This window comes from Monodelphis domestica, chromosome 2, assembly GCF_027887165.1.
Source record: "Monodelphis domestica isolate mMonDom1 chromosome 2, mMonDom1.pri, whole genome shotgun sequence".
NCBI lineage: Eukaryota > Metazoa > Chordata > Mammalia > Didelphimorphia > Didelphidae > Monodelphis > Monodelphis domestica.
In genome coordinates this window covers 404345910-404373406 of record NC_077228.1, presented here as the reverse complement: position 1 = coordinate 404373406, position 27497 = coordinate 404345910, and the positions used below count along the sequence as shown (strand labels likewise).

General features: G+C 36.3%; 1 protein-coding gene across 29 annotated transcripts in view; it reads left to right on the top strand.

The window, feature by feature from the left end:
• Window positions 1-27497, top strand: part of EPB41L2 (erythrocyte membrane protein band 4.1 like 2) — a 273323-nt gene that overhangs the window by 95667 nt on the left and 150159 nt on the right. For 27 of the 29 annotated variants that reach the window (XM_056818770.1, XM_007484557.3, XM_056818777.1 and 24 more), the window contains one exon: window positions 26449-26939. In XM_056818770.1, the coding sequence (XP_056674748.1) occupies window positions 26463-26939 (477 nt within the window). In that variant the 5' untranslated portion in view covers window positions 26449-26462. Of the gene's footprint in view, window positions 1-6317; window positions 6460-12203; window positions 12303-26448; window positions 26940-27497 lie in introns of those variants that run through there. The other 2 variants (XM_007484559.3, XM_007484558.3) reach the window with 2 other exon arrangements.

Here is a 27497-nt window from a genome sequence, read left to right as displayed (position 1 = left end):
GTGCAGATCTATATGACCTGGCATCCAATATCCTTTGTAGCGACATTTCTGGACTGAAGGGTATGAAAGGTTTAGTCATTTTTCTTGCATAATTGCAAATTAATATCTATAAAGGTTGGACCAATTCATACTCTGCCAGCAATGCATTACAATGTCTCTTCCCAAAGCCAATCCAGCATTGTTCCTGTTGTTTCTCTCTCTAAATCCCTCCCCCCATCTTGATAAATGTTTGTTGGTTGGTTTGACAGACATTCAAATAGCCCTTGTCTTATACTAGAGACAAAGGCCTCTTTTTTGTTTGTTCTTTTTAACACTAACCTTTTTTTTTTGTTGTTCTTAAATGGCTGTGACTCCTGAAATAGCCAAACAGTCAATTAATATTTAGAAAGGGCCTACTATAGCCTCTGAAGAATCCTGTTGGGCAGTAGAGAAGTGTATGGATTTCAGCTGGTTATATGAATAGCACACGTGCATCATTATTATCCTCAAAATGTCAGGAGATTGTAAGGAAGGTGCACTCCCCTCTAAGATATTGGGTGGAATTCTGGTAGTGAATTAATGGAAAGATATAGAGGAGAGTCCACAGGAAGGGCACTCATGATCCATTGTGAATCTATATCTTTGAAGTTTATGCACTGGATTGTTAGAGAGGACAAAGCCAGTCTGGAAAAAGTCCATACTAGTTGGAACTGTACTTATTCTTATTTTCAGTTCCCAATTCTCTCCCTTCAAGAAGGCAGGAAATTTTATACCTGTTATACTTATGAAGTCATACAAAACATTTCCACTTTTAATAAGTATTTTTACTTTCAAGTTGGAGCTCTCCTAGCAGAATGGCTGCTTCTAAACGCAGTTGGATCCCTCTTATTAGTGGTATTTGAGCAGACCCTGGATGACCACTTACCCTCGCTCTCATTTCTCTGTGTCTGTGTCATGTGTCTGCTCAGTTTATTATCTTGTTTTTATTTCGGCAGCGTCTCTGTTTACTTCTTCCTAATAATTCCTGCCTCTAGGACCTTATTACTCTTCACTTGGACTATTGCTGCTGACTCCTCATTCTTCCTGCCCCTTGTCTCTCTGCACCCCACTCTATCCTCCAAGCAACTGCTGAGTAAATATGACTGGTTCATCCCCTTCCTCCCACCATCAACCAACTTCAGTGGCTCCATATTCCTTATTCTAGGATCATATATAAACTCTTCTTTTTGGCATTTCAAATTCTTCACTACCTGCCCCTTTCTTATATTTCTAGTCTTTTTATATATGTTGCCTTAAATGCCCCCCAATGTCCAGCACACTGACCACTCTGCTAGTGCTTAGGCATGACTGATTTTTATCTCCCATTTTCACGTTACACCAGTGCTACTTCCTAAAAGGTGTGCCCTCCTCACGTCTATACCTTTGATTCCCTGGATTCTTTTAGGATTTAAATAAGCCAGAAGCTTTCCCTTTTCTCCTCTGTACTACCTCCCACTTTGTTTTTCCCCCTCTGTAATTACTTTCCTTCTAGTGTATGTAGTTTCAGGGACTCTTTTCCTCTCCCTTTTCTTTGTAACTTTTTTGTCTAACACAATACCTGATGCACAGTAAACCCTTCATAACTGCATGTTGATTGATTTTTGCCATATTGTAACAGATTCTTTTTTTTTTTTTTGGTATGGATTGAATGAGTGACTGCTGATATCTGTTCCAAATCTGCCCTTCCCCTCCAATTTTCAGAATGTGAACATGAAATGTCAGAATTTAGTTTGCATTTCTCTTATGTTTTGCAGATTTTTCATTAAAAATAACAATAACAACAAAATATCAACTGGGAAGATCTTAAATTCAGACTAAAATTAACATTTTTGTTTGCTTCTCATATTAATTGCCATCAGATTAAAATGGAAGAAAGGATTATTATTTTTAGATCTTCTCCAGGATCACAAAAACCCCAAAATGGATATCACTGACTAGATGAATTGGGGTTTCCATCATTTAATATAGAAACTAAGGCCTAGAGAGGCTGAGTGAAACCCCACTTCCCTCACTCCCTTTCACATAGCTCATATGTTTCTGACAGGATTCAAGCCTAGATCTTCTTCTGCTCTACTCTATTGCATTGCCTCTCAAGTAGGCGAATGAGCCTGGATTTGGCTGCTATATACAGTTGGCTAATAAAGAGCTCAGGTAACCAGTGACAGGAGGATGCTAAGCATATTTTCCTTGTCTCTGGGCCATCACCTGATTCAGCTCAGGAAGGAGATTCCAGGCAGCTCCTTGAGGAGGGAAAGTCTGTACTGTGGTGATGCTCCCATTCATTTCTCCTTTCTGCTTTATAAATGCCTGTGTGGGTTAGAGTTTGTCCCCTAATTTGTTCAGTACTCTCAAGTGCCCTAGTATGATTACCACCTGAGGCTGGATCTTTGTATCTTCAGGAGAATGCTGACAAGCAACGGTAATAAAACAGTAAGAAGGAATCCTTGTCTGATAATAATTCTCTTATACTACATATCTTTGTAGGGGGGAATGTTATCTTAACAGCAAGAATCACTATTCTAGTTAGTTTTTGTCTTTTAAAGCAGCCCACCCAGTAGCCCAGTTTTTAATTCTCACTTAGCTTTAATTGTAGTGTCTAATATTGCTAGTGCTGGTGGTCTTAATTCTCCTTTGCTTGTGGTATTGTATTTTGTGTATGATTGTTCTTGTGTATGTGGTGTTGTACATATTTTTGGTGGTGTGACTGCTTATGGGCAAAGATAGTGTAAAATGCCACCTTTTATATAATAGTCTTCTAGCAATGTTGCCTTTTGAAGACACGATTATATAATCTTTATTTCCTAGAAATGGAAGAGGCAAAGATCACATAGAATCTATATTTTTCTCCTTTCACTAATGATGTCAGAGAATGGTGCAGATGTAATGATATTGAAACAATAATGGGTAGAATTGGTATAATTGGTTTTGTTTAATGGCTAAAGGTCTCTTGAGCACTATGTGGTCCTAATAAAATATTTCTTTAATTGAAAATACTTTAGCTTGCTACCAGATTAATCTTCCTAAAATCCTCTTTAGATTTTTGTCATTTTGGTGAACAAAACCCTTCAGTGCCTTCTTATCAATGTGAGGTCAAGTTCAGATTTGTTAACCTAATCCACATTTGAACTTTCCATCATTTTTCATTTCATCACTTTAAGCCAGATTGGTTTATTATCTCTTTATATATTTCATGTCCTTTTTGGGGCTCAGTTTTCATACTATATTCTTCCTCATTTCGAACCTTCTTTCCTTCACTTATCTCAACTTCTTCAGGGCTCTCTTCATAACCTATTTCCTGAGAGATTCTCTCACCCCTGAAATCCACCTGGGTTTCACCTTTTTGTAAACTATCTATTGTAGCACTTATTACTCCACTTATTATACGTATGGCATTTCTTTCTTTGTGTTATTCTTCTTGGGTGTCCCATTGTGAAATGGAGGTGTACTTAGGTCTTGAAGGTGTATTGTTAGATTATTATTTCTAAATGAGCCTATCTACCATACCAAAAGCCTCATAATAATCACAATAATAATGTAATTATCATTATCAAAAACTGGATGTCTGTCATTTGTGGAGCAGGCAAGTGACCTAGAGAGAGAGGAATATCACCAAGTTGTCCACAGTGTGTGATGAAATTTTCTGACATCTGACATACATTCATAGCTCCTGGAAGACTAGATTCTAAGCAGTTGTAAGGGACTTATAAGTATGAGTGGATAGAGAGTATTGAAGTAACATTAGACTACTTGTCAGGTACAGTCTGTTTGACTTGCTTGTCAACTCTAATTCTACATTATATGACTTGAGACTTTCAAGTAAAAAATAATATTAATTTTTAAAATAATTGTGCTTTCAACAGGTCAGTGTAATCTGATAGCACCAACAACAGAATTTCTCAAGCTGTGGCCTGAAACTAAGGCTGCCAACTTAATTGTCTAGTAAGTGGTATTAAGCATACTGAATGCTGATCTCTCCTTGTTGGCAGAGATTTTACTGTTCACCCTACCTAGTTTTTAGTAAATAGTCCAAGTAGGTCAACTTACTAAGTAATTAGTTTGATTTATTTCCTTCTATTGTGTTTTTATTTGTTAGCATCAGCTTTTGTTGGAAGAAGGGAAGGACTTTATACTTGCATTCAAAGAAGCTTAGTCTGGGAACATTTGAGAACTTGTGACACCACTGATAAACTGCAGCTATCTTGTACTCTGGCTTTACATTTAGAAGTATCAGGGCTCAGATTTAGGAAAGATAATTGTGTGTCAGAAGGCATAATGGAAATAAATCAGAGAAAAGTAGTTATTGACTTAATCTTGACTGTAGAGACAGTATTTATATAGGAATATTTGTAACTTGTTTCTATAGAAACTCATTCAAAAGTACATCAGTTACATTTGGAACTAAAGTCTATTAGTACTGGAATATATTTTCTCATTTGGAGTGGACTTATACCTAATTTGATTTAATAATTTTTATTTCTGTTTCTCTTGCTAATTTACAGTGATTTCAAGTCTAGACAAATTATATATGAGTGAGTTTACTGTGTTTTGAATGATTTAGATTAGATTAATTCAGTGTAACACACTTATGTGCTTTTTCAAAAATTAAATTCTTCTAATTAAAAAATAACTCATTTTACAACCTCTGGACCATTTGATTTGAAAAAGGATTACTGTATTTTAGGACAATTTATGTTAAGGTTTTTATAGACCTCATATGCTATTTTACATTTTCCAAATTTCATCTGCATTTTCTTTTATTGCTTGACTATGTTATAGTAACCATGCAGCCCACAAGTTCAGCTTTTTAAATAGAGCCAGAATTTGGGGAAGGAGAACATAGGCATCCATAAAGCATATCGAGGGGGTAGGATAGGAAGGAGAAGAGGGGAGAAATACTCTAATTTTAGCTTTCTGTAGGTTTTTATTCAAAGAGAAATGCTCTTGAACCAGTTAGAGCTGCAGGGGCAGATGTATTACAGCTGTGACCCTTTGGTTTTGCTCCAGTGATAGTATTTGGATGCACTGTCAGGCTGTCTTAAAAGACCCACCCTGGAAAGTGATTCAATTCTATAAATAAAAGAAGTTTTGTTTTTCTAAGGTTTCATATGTTATCATGTGGGTAGTGGTGGGTGATGGTGGTGATCCTCTGTCTCTAGTTTCTTAAACTGGCATTTTAATAAGACATATTTCATGGGCTGAAAATAGGATATTAATTTACGATATTGCATCTGTGTAAAATATATGAATCCAGGCCCCTGGCCAAGTCCTAAGGGCTAAACTGTGATTAAGTAGTACATTCTAGAATTCGAAGGTAATTTCTGAGCTCCTATTCTTTTGTTCCTTTATTGAAGTTAAGGTGGCTTTCAAAGTGCCTGGCACATAGTAGGCAGTTAATAAATGTTGATTGATTGATTTCATTAGAATCTTTCGATTAAGCTTTTCAGAGAGAAAGATCTCATAGGATTATAAACCAAGAAATTAATGTGGTAAATTGAGTGGTTCCTTAAATTTCATCCTGAGTTTTTAATAGTTTGCATCATCACAAGTTTAACATTTATGCAAAGAATTGTTCAGAATTGGATCCCCAGACCTCATAGAGTACAAAGACTGTGTAATCCAGCCTGTTTCTGAACAAGAATCCCTTCTATTACATATCCAAAAAACAATCTTTGTTTTAATGCCTCTATTGGTGAAGCAAAGCCCTATCCATGGGCATCCCAATTCATTTTTACAATTCATCATAGTTTTAAGAAAGTTTTATTTTTTTCTATAACATTTTCCTGGTTCTGTTTTAGGGCTAACCAGAACAAGTCTGGTCTCTTTTCCAGGCAAATGAAGTCATGTTTACATAGAGCCAAAGTATGGTGCCTGGCAGCACACATAGTAGGTGCTAAGTAAATGCTTTTCCCCTTTTTCTAGGAGATAGACCTTAAAATGCTTGGAGAGTTGTCACTGATTCCTCCTCTCTTCCCTTCTCCAGGATGAATATCCCTGGTACCCCTAAATGATATGGGATAATCTAGGAAATGTTGACCTGAGTCCTAAGAGATTTATGAAAAGATTGTATTTGCTTGCTTATTTCTTTTTACTCTTCTACTTGTATGTTCATTCTAAAACTTGTAGGTTGGTGGATGTGCTATTTGGGATGCGCACCTGGCTCCTGATAATACTACTAAATTTAAAAAAAAGTGAGGAATTTGAATGAAGATAGTCATGTATTTTGTTATCCTAGGACAGAGAGGTAGGAGTAAGGATCTAAGGACAAAGTAATACTAAAATTGGATTTTATTTCTTTGCAGGTCTTAGGTTTAGGAAATAAGTTTTCAGAGTCCAGAGCAAAAAGGACTGACTTATGGTCCAGGTGTTTCTAAGGATTAAACATTGGAACTTCAAATAAATGCTTCAACATAGCCATCAGAATGTGAGCTCCCTGAGATTAAGGTCTGTCTTTTTGCCTTTCGTTGTATTCCCAGCTCTTGCATAGTGCCTGGCATGTAGTAGATACATGATGACAGAGCATAGCAGTGACTGGTAGGGGAGAGGATGGGGTGGTAAGAATGAAGGGGAAGTGAGACCAGTAACCCTCGACACACTTTGCAATGGCAAATAGCTAAACAATGCTGGCTCCAGAAGGGAATTTTAACTCTTAAAGAAATGGTCATCAATGGGCTCCTCTATTAAACATTTACTCTGTGACAGGGATTCTGCCATGTGCTGGAGATACAAAGAAAGGCCAAAGAACAGATCTTCTAGGAGCTTACATTCTAATGGGGGAAGAAAACAGAAAAGGTGATGCTTGAGCTGCATTTTGAAAGAAGCTAGGGATTCTGAGAGAGTAGGAGAAAGAGACCCGGTGAGAGCTGATAAGATCAGGAACTCTGGGGATGGGCTGTGTGGGGTGGAATGAGCAGCCAGCAGGAGAGATGTCCTGGGGTGGTGGAATGGATAAGAGTTAATAAGGGAATTTGTGCTTATTCATCCAAGAAAGATTGATAAATCTGTGCAAATCCCTTAAAGCAACCCTTACATTCGGTCTTAGAATATTACTAAGTATCAGTGCCAAGGCAGACGAGTGGTAAGGGCTAGGTAATTGGGCTATGTGACTTGTCCGGGGGCACAAAATTAGGAAGAGGCCATACTTGAATCCAAGACCTCCCACCTCCAAATTGAGGTCTATATTTGTACTTCCTTTTATGGGGGAAAAATTCCAAAACCAAAGGTGTCTTGAGTGCTTGCTAGTCTTTACATTTTAGTCTAGTGAATTTATATATCTGATCTGTATCATAAGGAATTGCAAGATCCAGTTGTTTTAAATAATTGAAGAGAAATGGTGGAATATATAAACATTTGGAAAGTACATTGAAAGTACATATTTTTTGGACATGGCCATTATAACAATTTGTTTTGCTTGACTGTATATTTATTACAAGGGTTTTGTTTTGTTTTGTTTCTTTTTTTTTCCCCAAGAGGTAGAGGACGGGAGGGAGAGAAAAATCTTTAACTGAAAAAGGAAAATCAAATAAAAGAAAGTACAATGAGCATCTTTTTCTTGTTTATCAGAGTCATTACTATGCAATGTATGTCATGATATAGTGGCAAATTGATCTTAGTTGTATTTTGAAAGTCCAAACTTTAGTTTGCTAAAACATTGGTAAATGTTTTCTAGTCTTTTTTATGTAGGAATTCTTAAATTGAAATTCTTAAACTTACGTAAAAGTACTTTAGTAACTATATTTCAGCATAATTGGTTTCCTTTGTACGCTTATAGATTTTTGTTTTATGGCTTCATCAGGTTGCCATAGGGATTAATGACATTAAAAAGGTTAAGAACCTCTTCATTAATGGTGGCATGAGGGTGAACTTGGGTTCTCAGGATTCCTGCTCCTACAACACAGACTTTTCAGGACTTTTCTTTCAAGACAAAGAACTTTCTAGGAAAGTCTTGGTTATTATATGTTCTGAGCATCAGCCTGTAACAAGTTTGAAGAAGATCATGGCTTTAATCTCACTCAATGGAAAGATACTTTTCATGAAATCACAAATGCCTCAGGCATATTGCTAGTCAGTAGCCATAATTACATTTATAAAGTCCAACTTCCCCACAATCTCTATGTTCCTTTTCACTTCCTAATGAAAATAAGATGCTATAAAGTTTTGGGGCTCAGATTCCATGAATATTGTAGCATTTTCTAGACTTATTTGATAATGCATGGGTAAGTCTGGTAATATAAATATGTGGTAACATTTTTTAATTTTGCACACAGCTCATGTGTAGTTATCCAAATGAATGCAGACTTAGAGCCTGGAAGAAATTTAACTGTGGGTTTAAGAAATGAACTGTGTGGGTATGGAAGAAGTCAGTAGGGGAAAAAAAAAGTAATTGATAATTCAAGTTCTATAATTCTTAAGGTCCTTGATGATATCTGTTGTCACTAGATACATCATAGCTGCTACAGAAGATCAAGGGGTGAAAAATAAGCCAGCAGAATTTTTTCTAGTTGAAGATTCATAAAATCTTTGGGAAATTTTCAGTTAGTTGTGCTGTTGATAAAGAGGAGTAAAAATCTTGGAACTGGCTGACTAGGAATTTTTTTTTTTCACTGAGCCTCAACTTCTGCTCTTGTTTTCATTTCTGTGAAAGGCAGAGGTGTTCTGAGATGGTCCTTAGTAATGTGCCTTAAAATTGTCATGTCGGTGATTTTTTTTTCTTCCTTGTGGAATGGGTGATTACTGTTCAGATGTAGGCTTGATGAATAGAGGTGGGAAGTGTGAAGAGGAGGGACGATTGAAAGAATCTCTGTCTCACTAATTTTCCTTTCTGTGTTCCTGATGACTTTTGTTCTTTAGCATTTTCCCAGCCATATTCTGTGGGCTGAGAGTGACCTAGCAGATTGCTGGTGGCCGTAGTCATCCCCTTTCCCGTTCCTGTCTCTGTGTGTGTGTGCTATAAAATGATGAGTGAGTTAGAATGAATCAGAATGAAAAAATGCCAATCTCAAATTTCCTGTGGCAAAATTGAGTTTTTTAAAAAACCCATTTATGACTTTATGATGCCAATTTAAGATCTTTATTGATCATTTTCATCATATCTATGACCCTTTTATGCTCTTTAATTGATGGAGTCAATGATTAAATGGGCAGCCAGGTGGCAAAGTGGCTAGCATGCTGGACTTGGTCAGGAAGACTCTTATCTTCTTGAGTTTAAATCTGCCCTCAGACACTGTCTTTGTGACCTTGGGCAATTCATTTAAACCCTTTTTGGCACAGTTTCCTTATCCATACAATGAGCTTAAGAAGGAAATGGCAAACTGCTCTAGCATCTTTACGAAGAAAACCTAAAATTGGGATCACGAAGATTTGGACACCACCAAAATAACTCAACAACAACAAATAATTAAATGACAATTATTAATAAATAAAGTGATGAATAAAAGTAAAAATGAGAAGCAGTAATACTTTATAGTTATTTAAAATAATAGATTTTAAAATGCTGTTTTGAAGATTATTTGCATACTTCTTAAATGAAGACACTATGGTTGGCATAAATAGTTAATAGTTTATAACACCAGAAGGTAGTGTAAAAGATAACCTAGCAAACCTAACTAGAAATAGAAATGGTAACAAATGGGCAGACTGTGTGCTTCACTGGTATCTTTTCATTATGTGGCCAGACTTCATATGGTATAACCTCAAAACCCTTTATCATCCTGTTGCCCTTCCTCTAGATAGTCTCTAGTTTATCAATATTTTAGCCTAAATTTTGATACCCATTAATGAATCACAGGACTTTAGATGTAGACTAAGCAGGAATCCCAGCCATGGTCTTGGACTCTCTACCCCTTAATGCAGCCTCATCCAAGATGGAGCCAGTGTGCAAGTACCTCAGTAATCCTTAAATCATCTCAAAGAGAGTTTTAAAAAAAGACTGTAGAGTTTGTAAAGGAGACAGATAAGGGAGAGTAAAAGAGAATTGAGAAGAAAGAGAACAAAGAGCACATGGTAGAGTAGCAGAAAGCCACCAGTAAATAATTGCTTTGGTGCCAAGTATATACTTTTAGTCACTGCCACAATATTATTCTCACAACTTCTGTTCTCTTGCTTTTTATCATACTGTCCTTAATTTGCCTTCTGTTTTGCCTGCCACATTCTTTCTCTATGACTTGGAATGTGTGACATCTTTCCAGCTTAAATATACAAAATATTCTGTTTGTGATAAACTTTTGCCTTTTATTTTGTAATTTTGTAAGTATTCAGACAAAAATGAGACTCCCCTTCCTTTTAAAGTTAAAGTTTACTCAACACAGGCACTTTGCTTATAATTTTTTTTTTGGTTAAAAAACTGAAACAAAACATTAAAATTTACCACATACTTTTTCCCATTACAGCCCAGCATTCTAGGTTGAGGTGTAATAGGATGGTATAAAAAAGAATGAAGTTATGCAAATAGAAATCTGAATCTTTTACTTACTAATGACTTAAAAATGTAGCAGTTCCTTTAAGAAAGATTTGGAAATACTACTTTTAATGAGGGGCATAACAATGTAAACAATTAAAAAACATTAAAAGAAAACTAAGTATTTCTTATTCATAAGGACATAGGTTTGGAGGGCAAAGGAATCTTAGAGGCTATCAAATCTATCACCTTTATTTTATAGCTAAAAAACCGAGTTTGAGAGAGGTTAAGGGGCTTGTCTAGGGTTACACAGGGCTATTAAGTTTTTGAGGTAGAATTCAAACTCATGTCTTTTGGATTTCAAGTTTAGCACTCTTATCCATTCTAACCAGCTACTCCCTTCTCCCTTAAACTTGGCTCTTTTTTTTTCCTCCAACCACCTTTAATGGCAGTATAATTCCTTTGGCCAAAAAGTTGCAACCACATATCTACTTCTATTCAAATATTATCTTTTAGGTAAGTGTTTGTTGGTAGTAGTGAATTAGTGCATCATTATTTACTTTTTCTTATATATCTATAGTGGATGACCTCTTAGAGCTCTTAAACTTTTGCACATAATGACCAATTTTTGTTGCATGAAACTGACTCTTATGTGACCCAATGTATAAGTATTATTTTTAAAGTAAGATGGTTGATATTATGAATATAGTAGGTAAAATAATTATTTAAATTAAAAACTGAAATTGTTTGGACATCTCAAGTATGGTCCCTGTTTGCATGATATTCACTGTGGCATTAAAGCATCCCAGCATCCCATATGATGGCATGGTAGTAAGCCAAGAGGGATTAGCCATAGAATTTTAGAGTAAGACCTTAGAGATTATTTTGTTGGATTGCCTTTATTTTACAGATGAGGAAACTGAGGCCAAGACAAGAGAAGAGAGTTGCACACAGCAAACCAATGGCAGAGCCAAGATGAGAATTTTGGATTTGTGACCACCAGTTTAATGTGCTTTCCTTAGGGAAGGCCTATGGGACATAGTATACTTGTACCTACTGCTGTTGCTAGACAAGTGATGTCTTTGGTTTTCATCCTTCAGTGGCAGTGTATCTTTCTGGGAGAAGTGAGCATGAGAGCCCAGGGAAAGAGAATGGCTTACAATCCACTGGTGGTGGTGGTGGTGGTGGTGCTGGGGGTTTGCCCTAGACTTCAAAAAACAACTTGAGATGTTTCCTGTGGCTTTAAAACATTTTTCTCAGCAAAATGAACCATTTAATTATTAGAAACCCCCAATTATTGGCCTATTGTCTCACCTATCATAGTAGTAATTATAACTTGCATTTTAAATATCTTTAAAAAAATCAAAGTGGCAGGAAATTGATTCAGAGCCATTATCAAAAAAACTATCCTTTGTGTGCATGTTATAGAGTACATAAAAATAGTGGAAAGTAAGGGTGGGAAAGATGATGGACCCTTTTTATGGTTATTATCAGGGTAGATTTAAGGAACCAGAACACCCCCTTTCCCAAAAAAGAAGCCCCCCCCCAAAATCCAGAAAAAAATTCCCAACTATAGTAGATTATATTATTCTTGAAAGAGATAAAGTTGTCCCATTGCAATTGCCCTTCTTTTAGTTAACAGAACTGATAACAGGAAAAAAAAAAATGCTTTCTTGGACCCATGTGAATTTCCTTGCTGAGGAATGAGATGAATTGGAAGCAAGCTGGGGTTTTCCACTGAGCATGCCCTTCTCTAACAGTGTCAGGGTTTGGGTGGGGTCTGTTCATTAAGCTTTTCAAAGAGACTGCTGGATTTCCATCGGCTTGCCACAGTCCTCCAATAACAAGGGAACAGCAGACAACTGACTTGATGTGCAAAAATAAAAACTACGTATGTATTTTGAGGGGTACATGTTTTTAGGAAATTACTTTTGAAGGGCCTTCCTTTCGGAAGGAAGTTTGTTATGAGAATGTGAATCAATACTGTCTCTCGCCGGGGCAGATCAGAAGGGGGTGCGCGTTATTGGATGAGGGAGTTGGCAAACATCTCTGTGGTGTAGGGCTGTTTGAACAGTCTGTATTATGTTTTACCATTCTGGTGGAAGTCAGAGCTGTTTCATCCCACCTGTTTATGTGTAGATACAGATGACACATTTTTGCTAAGTTGCCTTTCGGTATAGGGACCTTCTGAAGTCTAATGAACAGTTTGTGAATCGGGAAACCCACTTGTTTACTTTATATGTGTTGTTTGCCATTCATTTTAAGGTTGATTTTTGTCATGGGTATCGTAAATCATATTAAAAAGACAGTATTTCCTGACCCTAACAGATTTACTAACTTGTCATGTTTCTTAGTCTTGCTGCCTTATGGAATGTTTCTCCTTTTTCTTTGCTTTAGATGGAACGGGTAGGGTGGGGAAACCTGGAATACCAAACTGGGCTCTATCTAAAAAAATCAGACAACTCATTCAACTTTACTTCAGGATATTAGTGACGGCGGTTATCAGTAATGTCGTTCTGGATGTTATGGGGCTGGGCATTTGTCACACAGTAAGTGACATGTAGTGAAATAATGAGGTTTTCCCCTGCATTTTACTTTCGTTACTGAATTTCTAGTTTATTCTTGGCTATGAAGAAATATGAATGCTTCTCTTTTGTTTGAACTCAGTGAACTTGGATTCTGTAAGAAAGCTCGCTTCATTTCTGGAGCGGCTGCATTTTATTTACAAATTCCATCTATATGACAGCCTTGCTGTCATAGAGCCATGCTTTGATTGCTGCCTTCTTACCAAGACTGAAAACACGGCTCTTGCCATATGCATGTGTGCATTATGCGGTCACTACCTGGGTCACTGCTTATCGTTGCCGTGCTAGGGATTTCTCCTGCACCGCTTAAGTAATGTTATTTCATCTGTGTAGAGGAGGGAGGGTGAAACTGTGCACGTTTTGCTCCGACGATTGCCTATAGAGAGAGCCATCCACTCAGACGAATAACTCTCTGGGGTAGGACTTTAAAAAATGATAGCATCTCCGTTGACTGCAAAGCCAGCTTTAAAAAAAAAAGGTCTCTTATGGGATTCATGTTGTATGAACATGTGGAAATTATGAGGTGCTTTGCTGATCAGTAATGTAATCTAGGATTGTGGACATGATAAAGAGATAGAAAGCTTGAGTTCTCTTTGCGCTGACGTTTCTAATTTCACTCGTACCCGGAAAAGTTGAATTTCCTTTTTGTGTGATATTCCTCAATTGTCACAAACCAAAATTGTGTCACCCATCACGATTTCACCTCAAGAAAGATTATATTTGACTTTTCTGAAGTCAGGTAGAAGAAAATGCCCTTGGCTATTATCGTTACTTTAAAGAATTCAAGGTGCCTAGAGAAGATGGTTTAACATCAGTCACTAAGGTAGTACAGTAGGAGTTTTCAATTTCATTTTTTTTTTAAAGTGGAGAGAGACCCTTGGGCATTCCAAATGTGATATATGTCATTTCATCAAAGTTACAGTGTTTCTTTTCCTGCCCTGGGGAAATTGCTATTACCATTTTCAGATTTTGGAAGAAGATAACAATAACACTCTTGTGGCACCATCTGCTGTCTGACCATTGGAGTGGCATTAATATGGGAATCAGCTCACCTTGAGGCAACAAGATACAAGTTAAATTTGTATATTAATCTAGAACAGAGGTTTTTTGTTGTTGTTGTTTTGTTTCATGAACCCTTTTTGTCCTATGAACTCACAATATGAAAATTTTTAACATATAATTTAATATTTATTTTTAAATTTATAAAATAAAGTATATAGGATTACATAGGAAACCAATTATATTGAAATAATGAATTCCTCCCCCCCACCCCCCTGCCCAAGTTCAAAGACCCTTTGAAACCTATCCACAGACCCCTGACTGAGATATTGTACCCTTGGTTAAGATCACTGATCTGGAAGAAGAGTAGTAGTTTTTGGCTTTGGTCCCTGCTTAACTTTTATTTATTAACTGTTCCTTTAATTCCATATCTCATTTAAACCCTTGGAGGAGAATTGGCAAAGATGGTAAAGTTTAAAAAGTGAATTGTGTTTTATTGACATTACTAAGGTATTTATTTATGCCCATTCACACTAGAGCTCCTGAGTTTATGTGGTAGAGGATTTAGAACCTAGAGATTTGTTGCTATAGCATGGCAGTCTTGTCATAGTGTGGGAAGTTGATTGGGTCTGACAGCCTTTTGTCAAATGACCTCTTAAATTGTTGACTCTGCAGCCAGTACACTTATCCTATACAGTTAACCTTGATGGATTTGTAGGGGGTTTGGAGAGGGCCTTGTTAGCTGTTACTGGCATTTATTGACTGTAGTATTTTAGATTTGGATTCATACTGACATAACATGATGCATTTTGCATTTTTATTACATATTGTTATCTAAATGAATGATATTTCCTCCACTGATGTCCTATTCCAGAATTGTGATTCCATGTTCCCAAAAGCTATGCCAGTAGACCACAGGTTCTGGCAGATGCTCAAGTAAAAATACTTTAAAAGCATGAGCTCAGATGCAGCCTATGTCTATCATTCAAGGATCAACCTAGTAAATTAGGGAGCTATCAAATTATAAAAACAATATTTTTACATGGTTTATCTCCAGGTTGGCTGCTGAGTGACAGATATTTATACTAAGTCACTGATCCAGGGCAAGTTACCTAATTACTCTTGATAGTCCAAGTTTCCTCATCTATAAAACAAGGAGGTTAAACAATAAATTCTAAGATCCCTTCAAACTCTAAATATTTATCTTATGAAATTATTATATGGAAATTATGATCTATAGCAGTACAAAGAGTATCCATACAGATGGAACCAGTGATCTTTGAGTATACTTTGAAATACTTTAATAAAGTTCATTGACTGATTTTTGTTTATCTGTGCCCCAGATCACTATGCAATTTTTCTAAACTTATTTTATTTTGGAGGGTAAAATAATGTGGTTCACTTTCACATCTACCCAATTCTCCAACTTAAGTTTTAATATGTAAGTGACTGGTGTATTTATTAAATTATTGCATATATACATATGTATATGTATTGAGTATATATATATATATTTATATATATTGAAGAATGTAATTCTCCCTCCTACTCCACTTATCTCCTTTTTTCATTGAACAATTAAAAAAACAAAACAAAATCCTTATAAAACTCTGACTAATACATTTTCAGTCATGTTTCATACTTTTCCCCTTCATGATCTCTTCTATTCTAGACATCCTGGACTCTTTCAAACTCTTCAAACTTAATACTCCATTTCCTTCTTTTAAAGTTTCTTTCCCATAAGTAGTTTTTCACGCCCAGATTAAACTCTTTCCTCTTCATTGTCTCTCAAAATCCTTATCCTTCTTCATCACTAAACTTGGATTTCTCCTCCTTAAAACTTCTCAATTCTCCACCTTACTCCCAGGAGTTAATGTTTTTTCCTAATTTTCTAATAATACTTCTCAGAATGTACTTAGGAGAAGTACTGAGTGCTGAGAGATCTTAGGCTTTCCATTCTTCAGTTCTTAAACATTCTTTATAAAAATTATAATATTTTATATTATAACAAAATAAAACAAAATTGTTATAAAATGATAAAATGAAAATAATACAATCAATTATTCCTTTGTTAAAATAAAATTCCCAGGTGCCTCTCTCCCATCTTCCTTTCCCTGCACTAGTCAAGTCATCATTTGACTACAAGATAAATGTATATATAAAACTATATTTCACACATTTCTATTCATCAGTTCTTTCTCTGGAGGTAGACATTCACAGTCATTTCCCAAGATATCTGTTGCTCAGTATATAGTGTTTTCGTGGTTCTACTCAGTTCATTCTTTATAATTTCATGTAGGTCTTATTCTCGTTTTGATAGAGGTCTCATTCTACATTGTTCACATGAGGGAAATGGAGCAGATGTGATTTAGGGGAGAAATAAGGACAGGAAATGTGATGATATCCTTGCTGCAGTGACAACTTTTGGTCCCTATTTCTTCTCCCCAAAATGAATTGAGTGGGAGGAGATTGCTGAGTAGTACTGGTTTAGTATATGTGTATATGTATCCCCCTCTACATCCCAGTATTGCTCTAGATTATTAAGAATCTGACTCCTACCCTTCCAGAGTGAATAAAAATGACTTCCTGAATTGTATTTTATGTGTCAATAACAATGAGGAGTTGACACTTGTTCTTTTCTCTATAATAGAGGGGGGAGAGTCAGAGACAGGGAGAGAGACTGAGACGGAGAGATGGAGAGAGAGAGAGAGAGAGAGAAGAGAGAGAGAGAGAGAGAGAGAGAGAGAGAGAGAGAGAGAGAGAGAGAGAGAGAGAGAGAGAGAGAGAGAGAGAGAGAGAGAGAGGAAAAATAAAATGTCTCCTTAAGGGCAGGATTTTCACATTTCTTACTTTACTTACTTCATTACACTGAAGAATATTGTTGAGTTATTTTTCATAAAGCTTTCTAATTTGGAGTCTGACAGATCCATTTCCTTGTGGAGGTAGAGACAGCCTTAAATCATCATACACTAGGAATTCAGTTTCATTTCATACCTTTACTATTTAATGACCGTGACTGTGACGGAGTTGTAATAGACTGAACAATTAATTCTGGATCATTTTAGGGGCTCATCTTTGCTCCCAAAGCTATGTGACAGTATAGAAGAAACAGTTTAGTTTTTCATGGGGCATATTTTGTTTTTAATTTTCTGAATTTTTCCAGTCCTTCTCTCCTATAGAATATAAGTCCCTGAAGGACTCTTCGGATTGTCCACTCTATGGTCTAGCCAAAATGTTCTTCTGGTTGATTTTCCCATGAACATTCCATCTATCGTCTCCATGCCTTTGACTGACTTCTCTGGCAGAAATTCAATCCATCTTTACCTCTTTGACTTTAAATTCTTAGTTTACTATTATATATGACCTTTTGCCGAGTTCCTTTCCTTTTAAAATTACTTTGCAATTAATTTATGATTATTTTAGGTATACTTATATCTACTCATTGCCTCCACTCATAGATTCAAATGTCCTTGAAGCGAGGGAACTGTGTTCTTAGCACTAACCAACAATATCTGGTACATAATATAAAATTCATGAATCATTATTGAATTCAATCAAATTAACATTGTCTCCAATATCTTTATCCTACCCATTTATTGGCCATGGCTACACCTTTGTAAGCTCTGTTGTACTGGTTGATTGATGGCATGTTTCTTGTAAAGTACTTATTTCAACACTGAGGCAAATGTGTAGATCATTAAAAAAAAGCATTTAAATTGGGAAACTTGGAGAAACTTTTAAATCTAGAATTATCTTTTGTCAATTGAATCTCAAATTATGTCCTTGAAGTCAGTTTGAAGACTGGAGTGACTCTTAGTGAATAGGTTTATATGGAAATCAGCTGGAAACGTAATGGTATTGTTTAACATTTATCAAACATTTTATGAAGCAGCTTCTGGGTGTAAGTTACCTTTTTGGAGGAGATTGTGTGGGTAGTACAGGATTCTTGGCCTCATTTAGTTTACAGTCTAGGAGGGGGAGGAGAAACAAACAAGATAAGTAATATATAATATCCCACAAGTCTATAGTGTTTGCATTTTGAAGAATTTCTCATGCTGACTTACCCTTCCAGGATCATTTTGTGATTTTTCAGAAGAGACTAAAATAGTAGTTGTTAAGAAAACCTAGTGAGTTTTGAACATTCCCAAACATTTTTGTAATCATTTAAAATCAGAAATGATGATGACAACCATTTATTTAAATTACATGGAGATGCTGAAGTGAAGCATCTATTTCTTTTTAAAGCCTCACCTTCTATCTTAAAATCAACATTAAGTATTGGTTTCAAGTCAGAATAGCAGAAAGGGCTAGGCATTAGGGACTAAGCGACTTGACTTGTCTAAGGTCATACAGCCAAAAAGTGTCTGAGTACCATTTCTTCTTGAATGCCAATAAATTTTAACTAGTTTGAATATTGAATTGGCACAGTATACCAATCAATGCCGGAGGACACTAATTGTTTTTACTCTTGTCTGTGGTGAACATTGGCACTCTCACTGTGACATTTGCTCACAAATGCATAGTGGCTTTGAAAATGGAAAGGAGGCTAAGGAAATAGTTGTCTGTTAACCATCCTGGTGAAAATGTAGCTGTTGTTTATCCTGAAGTAATATACTAGGAGGAGAGGAGGGGGTCTTCATGACCTTTAATAATATATGTGGTATTTCTCAGTTTCAAAATGAGAAGAAGCAGGGGTGCTGGTTGAGTAGTAAGCACCTACTCTGTGTGAGGCACTGTTAGGCAATGGTCATCCAAAGAAAAACGGAAATGTGTCCTGCAAGGAGCTTCCATCTTACTGTTTTGTCATATACATCATTAGTTTTCAGTGTCCATGATTTAAATGATTTCTGTTTGTCGCTGCCTCTGGCTCACATGGGATGAAATGTATCTCCAGGATTCAGGCAGACAGATGACTGTGTACCTTACTTGGTACCCACGTCTATTTCTTGTCATAATACTTGATGCAGCATGTAAATTTTTTCTAAAATATGATTCTTAATTGACATATCTTAAATTAGGTTCTCTTGAAAGTATTCATCTCAAATGGGAAAAGTTCTCCTTACTTGGGTGAACTTGGAGCACTTTTTTTTGAGACGGGGTGTGAAATATATAGTTCTTTTGATAAACATTAACTGGAGGTGTTAGATTTTTTTTTTTTTAACTGAGAGAACATGAATGTGTGGAAAAAATGACACGTTTTCAAGACCTTGGTATTTAAAGACAGGTGTGCATGGGCATATAGCCAGATGATGACTAATGGTTACGTGTGAGTTTCCCACATAAGCTTCGTTTTACTTATGGTTTTTTTTCATTACTTTCTACAGATTATGCAGAGAGACTCTAATATAACTGTGCTCTGAAGTTAATTTGATCCTCTTTGGATTTGTTTGCCACTAAAGTGTGCTGTATAAAACAAATGTGAAAAAGTATGTTGGAATAGCCACTGAAAATGCTAACAATTTCATATTTTTCTAGAAAGATAACTCCACACTGGATAGAGTGCCAGACCTTGAGTCAGGAAGATTTATCTCTCTGAGTTAAAATCTGGACTCCGACACCTACTAGCTCTCTGACCCAGGGCAAATCATTTAATTCAGTTTCCTCATCTGTAAAATGAGCCAGAGAAGGAAATGGCAAACCACTCCAGTATCTTTGCCAAGAAAACCCCAAATGCAGTCACAAAGGGTCAGAAACAGCTGAAATGACTGAACAATAAAAGAAAGATACTATTTTACAGAAAACCACTATGTTGATCCAATCTATTTTAAATGATATTAAAAATAACTATGTTAAAACTGGATGGAGTAATGGACCACTAAAATATTTCAGGGATATAGTAATTTATTAATTATGTACATTGGAGTAGATCGTTGGCACTAATAATAAACAACTAATATTTATGTAATATCTACTATGTGTCAGGCATTGTGCTAAGTGATTTAGAGTTATCTCCTTGGATCCTCACTACAACCATGAGAGAGAGAGGTACTATTATTATTTCCATTTTACAGATGAGGAAAATGAGATAAAGACTTGTCTAGAGTCATAGAACTAGCTTATGTGTCTAAGAACATATTTGAATTCAGGCTTTCCCGACTCCAGGAACATGCTGCTCAAATGAACGCTAGCTGCTCCATATATTAAGTTGGGAGATAATCCTCCCAGATCATTTCTGTTGTTGGCTTTAGAACTCCCATTTGGAGTGTGGAGTATCCAGTTTCAGGGTCATCATACTACTTCATAGAAAATAATGCAGACAGTAGTATAAGCAATTGACATAGGGTGAGTTGGGAAGTTGTCCATCTTCTTCATGCCTGGTCCGTGTGCTCAGAACTCCTAGTTCTTCATCCAGTGGCTAACAGACTGTTTCAAAATAAACTAAAAATGGCTGCTTGAACGAGGCTCTTTGATTTACTGCATATCTTTTTTACATTTTGCTTGGTTTGTGGGTTTTGGTTCAGAAGGCTTCATTTTTAGGATGCAGAGGAATAAACAGGTAAGACCAGGGGCTTTGGTTTGTTTATTTTTCCTGAGTTTGTACTCCCAAAATTTAGCCTGATGCCTGGCACATATTAGACACTTCATAAATATTTAACTTGGTGCCTTTCTTGTTTTGTTTAATTACACCAGTAGAATTTAAAGGATTGTTCGCAACATCTATAGGATAATCAGAGCTGACTAAAGATGTCGTGCTGCAATTACTTAATTCAGCTTGCTCTTTTGCCTAACAACAGAATTCTTAGTTATCATAGGCATGATATTAGAGTAGAAAGAAAGATACCTTGGAGTGGGAAACAAGTACCTGAAGCTTGAAATGCCCTTTGAGAGCTGGGTGGGAACAGCACTGAGAATTTTTTTTTTTAAATAGCCTGTCTGTAAGCCTCTATACCTGGCCATTGAAGGATTTGTTTTCTTTAAGGCAAGGTCCATCTCACATCAGTTAAGTAGTACTGTGGAAATTTGACTTTGGGCAAAATGACAACACAGGGAGTTGTTCCAAATACAAATAGAGCCGAGCAGAATAGAGACATTAGGGTTAAAGACTTTACCAGGGGACCTCTTGGCAGATGGGATGTTGCAAGTGGATAGGAGACAAAATGAATAGAATGCTGGATCTGTGGTTAGACATATCCAGCCTCAGACACTGACTAGCTGTGTGAGCCTGTGCAAGTCATTTAATTCTTCTGTTTGCCTCAGTTTTTTCATCTGTTAAATGGAAGTAATAGTGGCACCTATTTCCCAAGGTTTTTGAGAGGATAAAATAATATGCATCAAGTGTTAACAGAGTGCCTTGCTTTTTTAATTGGTGTGATGGGAAGGATTATTGTCTTCCTCCTCTCTTTTTTCCCTTCTCCTTAGCAGAATGACAAGGGTTTTGTGGGGTATGGCAATCACTAGGTAATCATGAAGCCTTTATCTGGCAAATGTTAATTCTGAGGGTGCTGTCCTTCCACCCTGCCCCTTCTAAATTCAACTAATTAATTATATGATATGAAAATACTGGTCTGGAAGTCAGGAAACCCGAGTTCTAGTCCCTTCTGCACTAACCAGTTGTATAACTTTAGACTAATTCTACAAACAGTTTTGATATTTCCTTGGCATTGACCAGTCTCCTATATTTCTAATGTACTCTTGTTTTCACTTCATAAAATCTCCCCTGTTAGTGCTTAAGTACTCTTTTCTATATTATTAGTTCACAAAGCATAATTTGTGACCCCAAAGGTCCTTTTATGGTGGCCACAAAGTCAAGAATATTTTTTTGTAATGATACTGATGGTATTTGAGTATTAAAATGCTCCACCTTTCCCCAACTATACATTTGTGTGAGGCTGGATTTTCCCCCCCTCCATATTGAAACCAAAATATTATATCTTAACAGATTGACTATAGAAGTAGATAAGAGAATCCATCTGTCTTTTATTATGGCATATACTAAAGAGATTTGCAAAAATATGTAAAACAACATTCTCAATATATTTTTGGTTTTGAAAATGTTTTTCATGAAAATATAACTTTTAAGATGTTATATACTTTAAAATAATTAATATAGAAATATTTCATATATTTAGCATGTTTAATTTCTAGTATGATAAATATCAGTAGTCCATATAAACAAAAGCTCTTTGGAGTTCTCAGTTACTTTAATAGTGTAAAGGGATTCTGAACTCTAAAAGTTGGGCAACTACTACTGGTCTATATAATTTGTTTCCTTATCTGCACCCCCCTCCCCCACAAGGGCTAGTGCACTGTCTCCTAACTTTTATTTAACTACTTACTATTCATTTATATTTGTTCTCTGTATACTGATGTATGCTCTTGTATCTCTCATTAGAATGTGAACTCCTTGCCAGTAAGGATTGTTTTATTATTTGTATTTGTGTCCCTCGGGCTTAAATCCATGCTCTCAATATGGTAGTACATCCTTAATAAAGAATGTTTAGTGGTTGATGAATAAACTTATTAAGTTCTTTCTATACGCCAAGCACTGTGCTTGGGGATAGAGACAGAAAAAGAACATAGTCTTGGTCTCAATGAGTTGATACTCTATAATTGGGGAAAGATAATACTTGGAGGAAAGAAGTTGGTACCGGACAAATAGAAAGACCCAGAAGTCTAGAGGTATTTTTGGGGGTGTATCAGGCTGTCAGGAGGCCTGCTGGTCAGAGTGGGAGAGGATTGTGGTTTTCCTCCCATAGGGGTATGGGTGGGGGTTCATTGCCTAGCTAGGGAGTGAAAGGAAGGATCAGATGCATTGTCAGGAAGGTTGAAGTCTGGCTCTGGAATTGGGGAAGGAGAGGTTGAGTCCCTATATTAGCTATTGCTGTGGGCCTCTGAGTGCCCCAGCTATTGCTATGGGATAAGAGATTGACTGATTGATAGATTCCTATGAGTAAGGATGCAAAGATGAGGTAACACAATTCCTGCCCTTTAGGGGATTCTTTTTCTCCTTGGAGAGGGAGACACAGAACACAAAGGTTTGCTGGTAACTTTATTAGAAGATAAATCATATAAAAATTCTAGAGTGATAGGAGAAGTTAAGGAGGGAGGCCATCCTTGAAATTGATCATTAGGGATGAATTCATTGAGAAACCAATTTGGACCTGTAAAATATAGGAATTGTTTTAGATTGTTTATAATATCTTTTCAATAATAAAATCTTTTCAAAATCTAAGATTCTCTTCCTGTAATATTCATGATTTACTGGGATTCTTGCATAAAAGGGAAACACAGTTGGCATTTTCCCCCATCCTCACTTCTCTATTGATGATTTCAAGACTCTAGAAATTCAAAAAAATTCCTCTTCTTTCAAATATTGGGAATCTGTGGTTCGACATATTTTAGAATATATAGGTTTTTTTTTGGGGGGGGGGTAGGCAGTGGCCATGGATGAAATTAACATTCTCATTTTTAATTACTTTTTGATTGAATCCCACCTCTCTAACAGAACTAAATAGCAGCATGGGCATAGTGAGGCTGATAACTTGGTAACTAACCTTTCTTTTGAAGAAGCATAGTTTCATATTACAAAGCTGCCTACCTAACCAGTACTGTTTATTTTATTAATGGAAACTTCTGCATGACTGAAGGTTAAGTGATGCATGCTTTTTCTCATGGTACTGTTACAATAATGAAAACTTTTATAAGCACAGATGAAGCATGCTAACATGCTGATTGTGTTGAAACCACATGATCTCCTAATGAGCTTGCTGTTAATCTCCAATCTTCTTTTTTAGCTGATGATGATAAGGCAAATGGAAATAGAGGAAATATTTTACTTAATATATAACTATAAATAATAGAATTCAGGGAAAAGTAATTAGAGATTAGCAAAGAAAAAAGCCCCAGAATTAGTAGAAATTTGAAGAGCCAGCTTCTCTCCCAGCCTGGCTATTCATACTTTGGATAAATCACTTACTTATCTGAGCTTTAGTATTCTCATCTGTAAAGGGAACAAGGGAGGATGAGAGATGATTGCCGAGATTCTTTAAAATAGTAGGATTCTCTAGTGCTAGGTGAAACAATGAAAAGTATTGCAATTGTATAGAATTATGGTATATTTTAAAAAATCATTGTAACAATTGGGTTTAAAAATTTTGTGCAAAAAATGTCATATCAGAATAATTTTTGTGTTACCTTATGTGGCACTATAAAAAGTATGCAGAAAGTTATTTATCTTTGACCTTTTTAACTACATTAAGGATTTGCCTAGCTAACATTAATAGAAGTATACTCAAAAGTTCAGGTGAAAATGATAAAAATGGCCATTTTTCCTTTTTTTGTATATATTTCACTGGGTCATTGGTTTATAAACATTTGATAACGTGATTTTAAGATGATTTCACTTTGCTTTACTTTGTAATGAAAGATTTACGTGGAAATCTTTAGTAAAAGGCAGAAGATTTATACTTTGTAATGAAACAGCTTTGTTATGCCTTTTTTTGCTTTTGATTAACATCTGGCCTAGCCTAGTCCTAGTTCCCCTTCCATTTAGCTCATTAGTGCTAAGGCTAAATAAAATCTCTTCACGTGCTTTTTCTTGTAATGTGACCATAATCTGAAAAGCTAATCTTCTTTTTTGTTGCTATTATATTTGATTATAGTCTGCATTTATGCTTCTTCATATTCATAAACTGAATTAGTCAGAGTTTACCTGACTTGCCCAGAGCTAGCAAGTGTCTGAGGCTGGATTAGAATTTAGGTCTTCTTCATGATTTCCTAACTCAGCACTTTATCCACTGTGTACCTCATGTAGCTCTAAGAAAGTTAAAATACCTCTATAGATTATTTTGCTTAATCTTGATTGAATCATGAAATAGTTTTTCACATTGGGAGACCAAACATATATTTGAATAACTTCATAGGCCAGAATAGGTTTAATCCTATATGATACATTAAAATGACACCCACGTATTTTTTAAAAAGCAGTAAGAAATTTGATGGCAGTATTTTACTGCCATTATACAATATTTTGGTCAGTTGTCAGGATTAACACTTTTTTGGAGGCCCAAATTCCATAAATGAACATGAACTTAAGTAGTAGGGTTGTTGGCTATCAGGTAAATTTGGAACAGTGTCTAATACTTAGATTTAATACTGCTTTGATTTGAAAAGTTTTAAATGGCAATTAAAGCAGTGTGATAAGATATCTATATCAATTAGCTCTTTACTCTGTGTTGACTCAGTTGCCTCATCTGTAAAAATGATGTTAAGAGTCCAACCCTTGAGGGCCCTTCCAATTTTAAAGTTCTTTATTTATACTTTTCTAGGGTTTGGTTGGCTCAACTTTGAGATAGTTACTTCTTCAGACAAATAGACCTATAGTCTCAGCCTTGAGATGAGTATATTGTAAAAGTACACCAACTAAAATCTTTGCAAAAAAATAATCATGATAATAATTTAATTGGGTAATGGAGGCTTTGATTGTACTTTGATGTTTCCAAAAGATTGTCATAAATTAGAATAGCAGCAAGGATGATAATGTTTAGGAATGGTTTTTAAAAAATGATTTAAAAAAGCAAACTTTTGGTTTTAGAGTTTTCTTACCAATAAGCAAATCAACCAATATTATTAAGGTGGGTACCATGTGTTAACAATAAGAGGGCAACAGAGAAAGGGAAAACCTTAATTCTCACCCTTCCAGGAGTTGGGGGCATTTTAAAGGAGATGACAACATTCAAACCTGTGTATATACAAGATGTATATGGTATAAAAAAGCCAATTCCATCTGTTTTATCTTATGATACTTTTTATCTTGGAAGAACTCAAGTTTGGCTTAAAAATTGGAAGATTGTAAAATTAAAGATCTTCAAACTCATAATGATACCAGCAGAAATTTCAATTTATTTTACAGAGAAAAGAACAAAATTCTAATTTCTATAGAAAGGCAAAATTCCTTTGTCTTATAAGAATTTCTAGTTATAAATTGGAGTAGAAATAGGAAAGAAACTTCTATTATAATAATAATAAAAATAGCTAACATTTGTAAAATTGTTACTATGTGCCAGGCACTGTGCTAAGTGCATCACAGTTATTATCTCATTGGTGCTATTATTGTGTCCACTTCACAAATGTATTTTTTTGTTTTTTTAAGTTTTTTTAAGACTTTAAGTATCAGACAACCCACTTGCATTGATAAGAGGATTTCCTCAAATAGCAATTCTCTCTACAAATCTCCAGAATCAATGAGAACTAAACAGTCAATCAAACAACAAATATTTGTCAAGCGCCTACAATGTGCCAGTAGAAGAACCTACACCAAGTGCTCTATTTTAAGGATTTTGCCCCCTTACGGCTTTTATGTTAAACCTCATACTTGCTATCCCCTTTTCTTGTTCCTTTTTGGGGGGAGGAGAGAGGCTGAATCTGTTTCCCCTGCACTCTCCCCTTGTCCATCTTAAGCTAATATTGAGCGCAAATGCAAAGGTAACACTCATGCTTTGATATTATCCTTAGCATCCCCGGTGATCATGACTACTGAAGTTGGTTCCGAGTCCGAAGTGAACAAGCAGGATGAGCAAATTGGATCAGATACTGCCCAAGAGAAACCCGATGAAGAAGCACCAGAAAGTCAACAGAATCCATCCTCAGAACCCGAGGAGGTAAAAAGTCCCACGTCTCCCCCTGCAGCTGTTGTCAGCAAAAGCAGCCCCCGCAGCCAGAAGAAGGAGAAGGATCCCTCCGAGAGCAGGGGCATCTCTCGGTTCATACCTCCTTGGCTCAAGAAACAGAAGTCCTACACCCTGGTAGAAGTCAAAGATGGAGTGGAAAGGAAGGAGCCTGCCGAACCTCTCCTCGAAGAAGCTGCCGTAGAGAAAGACGAATCCGCTGCAGAAGAAGGGAGCATGGCCAGGGGTGATGCCGAAGAGGTCCTGGAGAGAAAACGGCAGGGCGTCCGAGCTGATGAGAAGGAGGAGAAACACTCGGTGAGCAGTGCCGAGACGCAGGTAAGCAGATCCCAAAGCCTGAGAGCAGCCCAAGGGGCAGCCCGAGAGTTCCAGAAAAGACTTATCAGTCTTTAAACTCCCAGAATCCCTCTGGAATGGCCAAAAGCATCCAGAATCCTTTAGGTTTGGGCTTTATTGGAGGCCCCCAAGAGTGGGATGTTAGGATGCAGGAACGTAAGGAATTATCCAGTTTAATTGCCTCATTCTATCAGCAGATGAGGGTAACTATATATAACGATAGAGGAGGAATGTGACTTCATCATGTTTTCACAGCTAGTGGCAAAACCCAGTGTGTCCTTGGGCAAGTTACTTTTTCCCCTCTTGCCTTCAGTTTTCTCACTGGTAGAAGAAGTGAGGTGGTTGGATTAGATGGAAACAAGATAAAAGGTTCAAAGGTTTGCTCTAGCTCTAACTCCTCATTCTTTGGTTGGTGGATCCCATGACTTTGTCCTATCTCTGTAATTTTTTTTAAATCTCATCTTTCATCTAAGAATCAATCCTAAGTATTGGTTCCAATGTAGAAGAACAGTAGTGGTAGTCTCTCGGTGACCACAAATG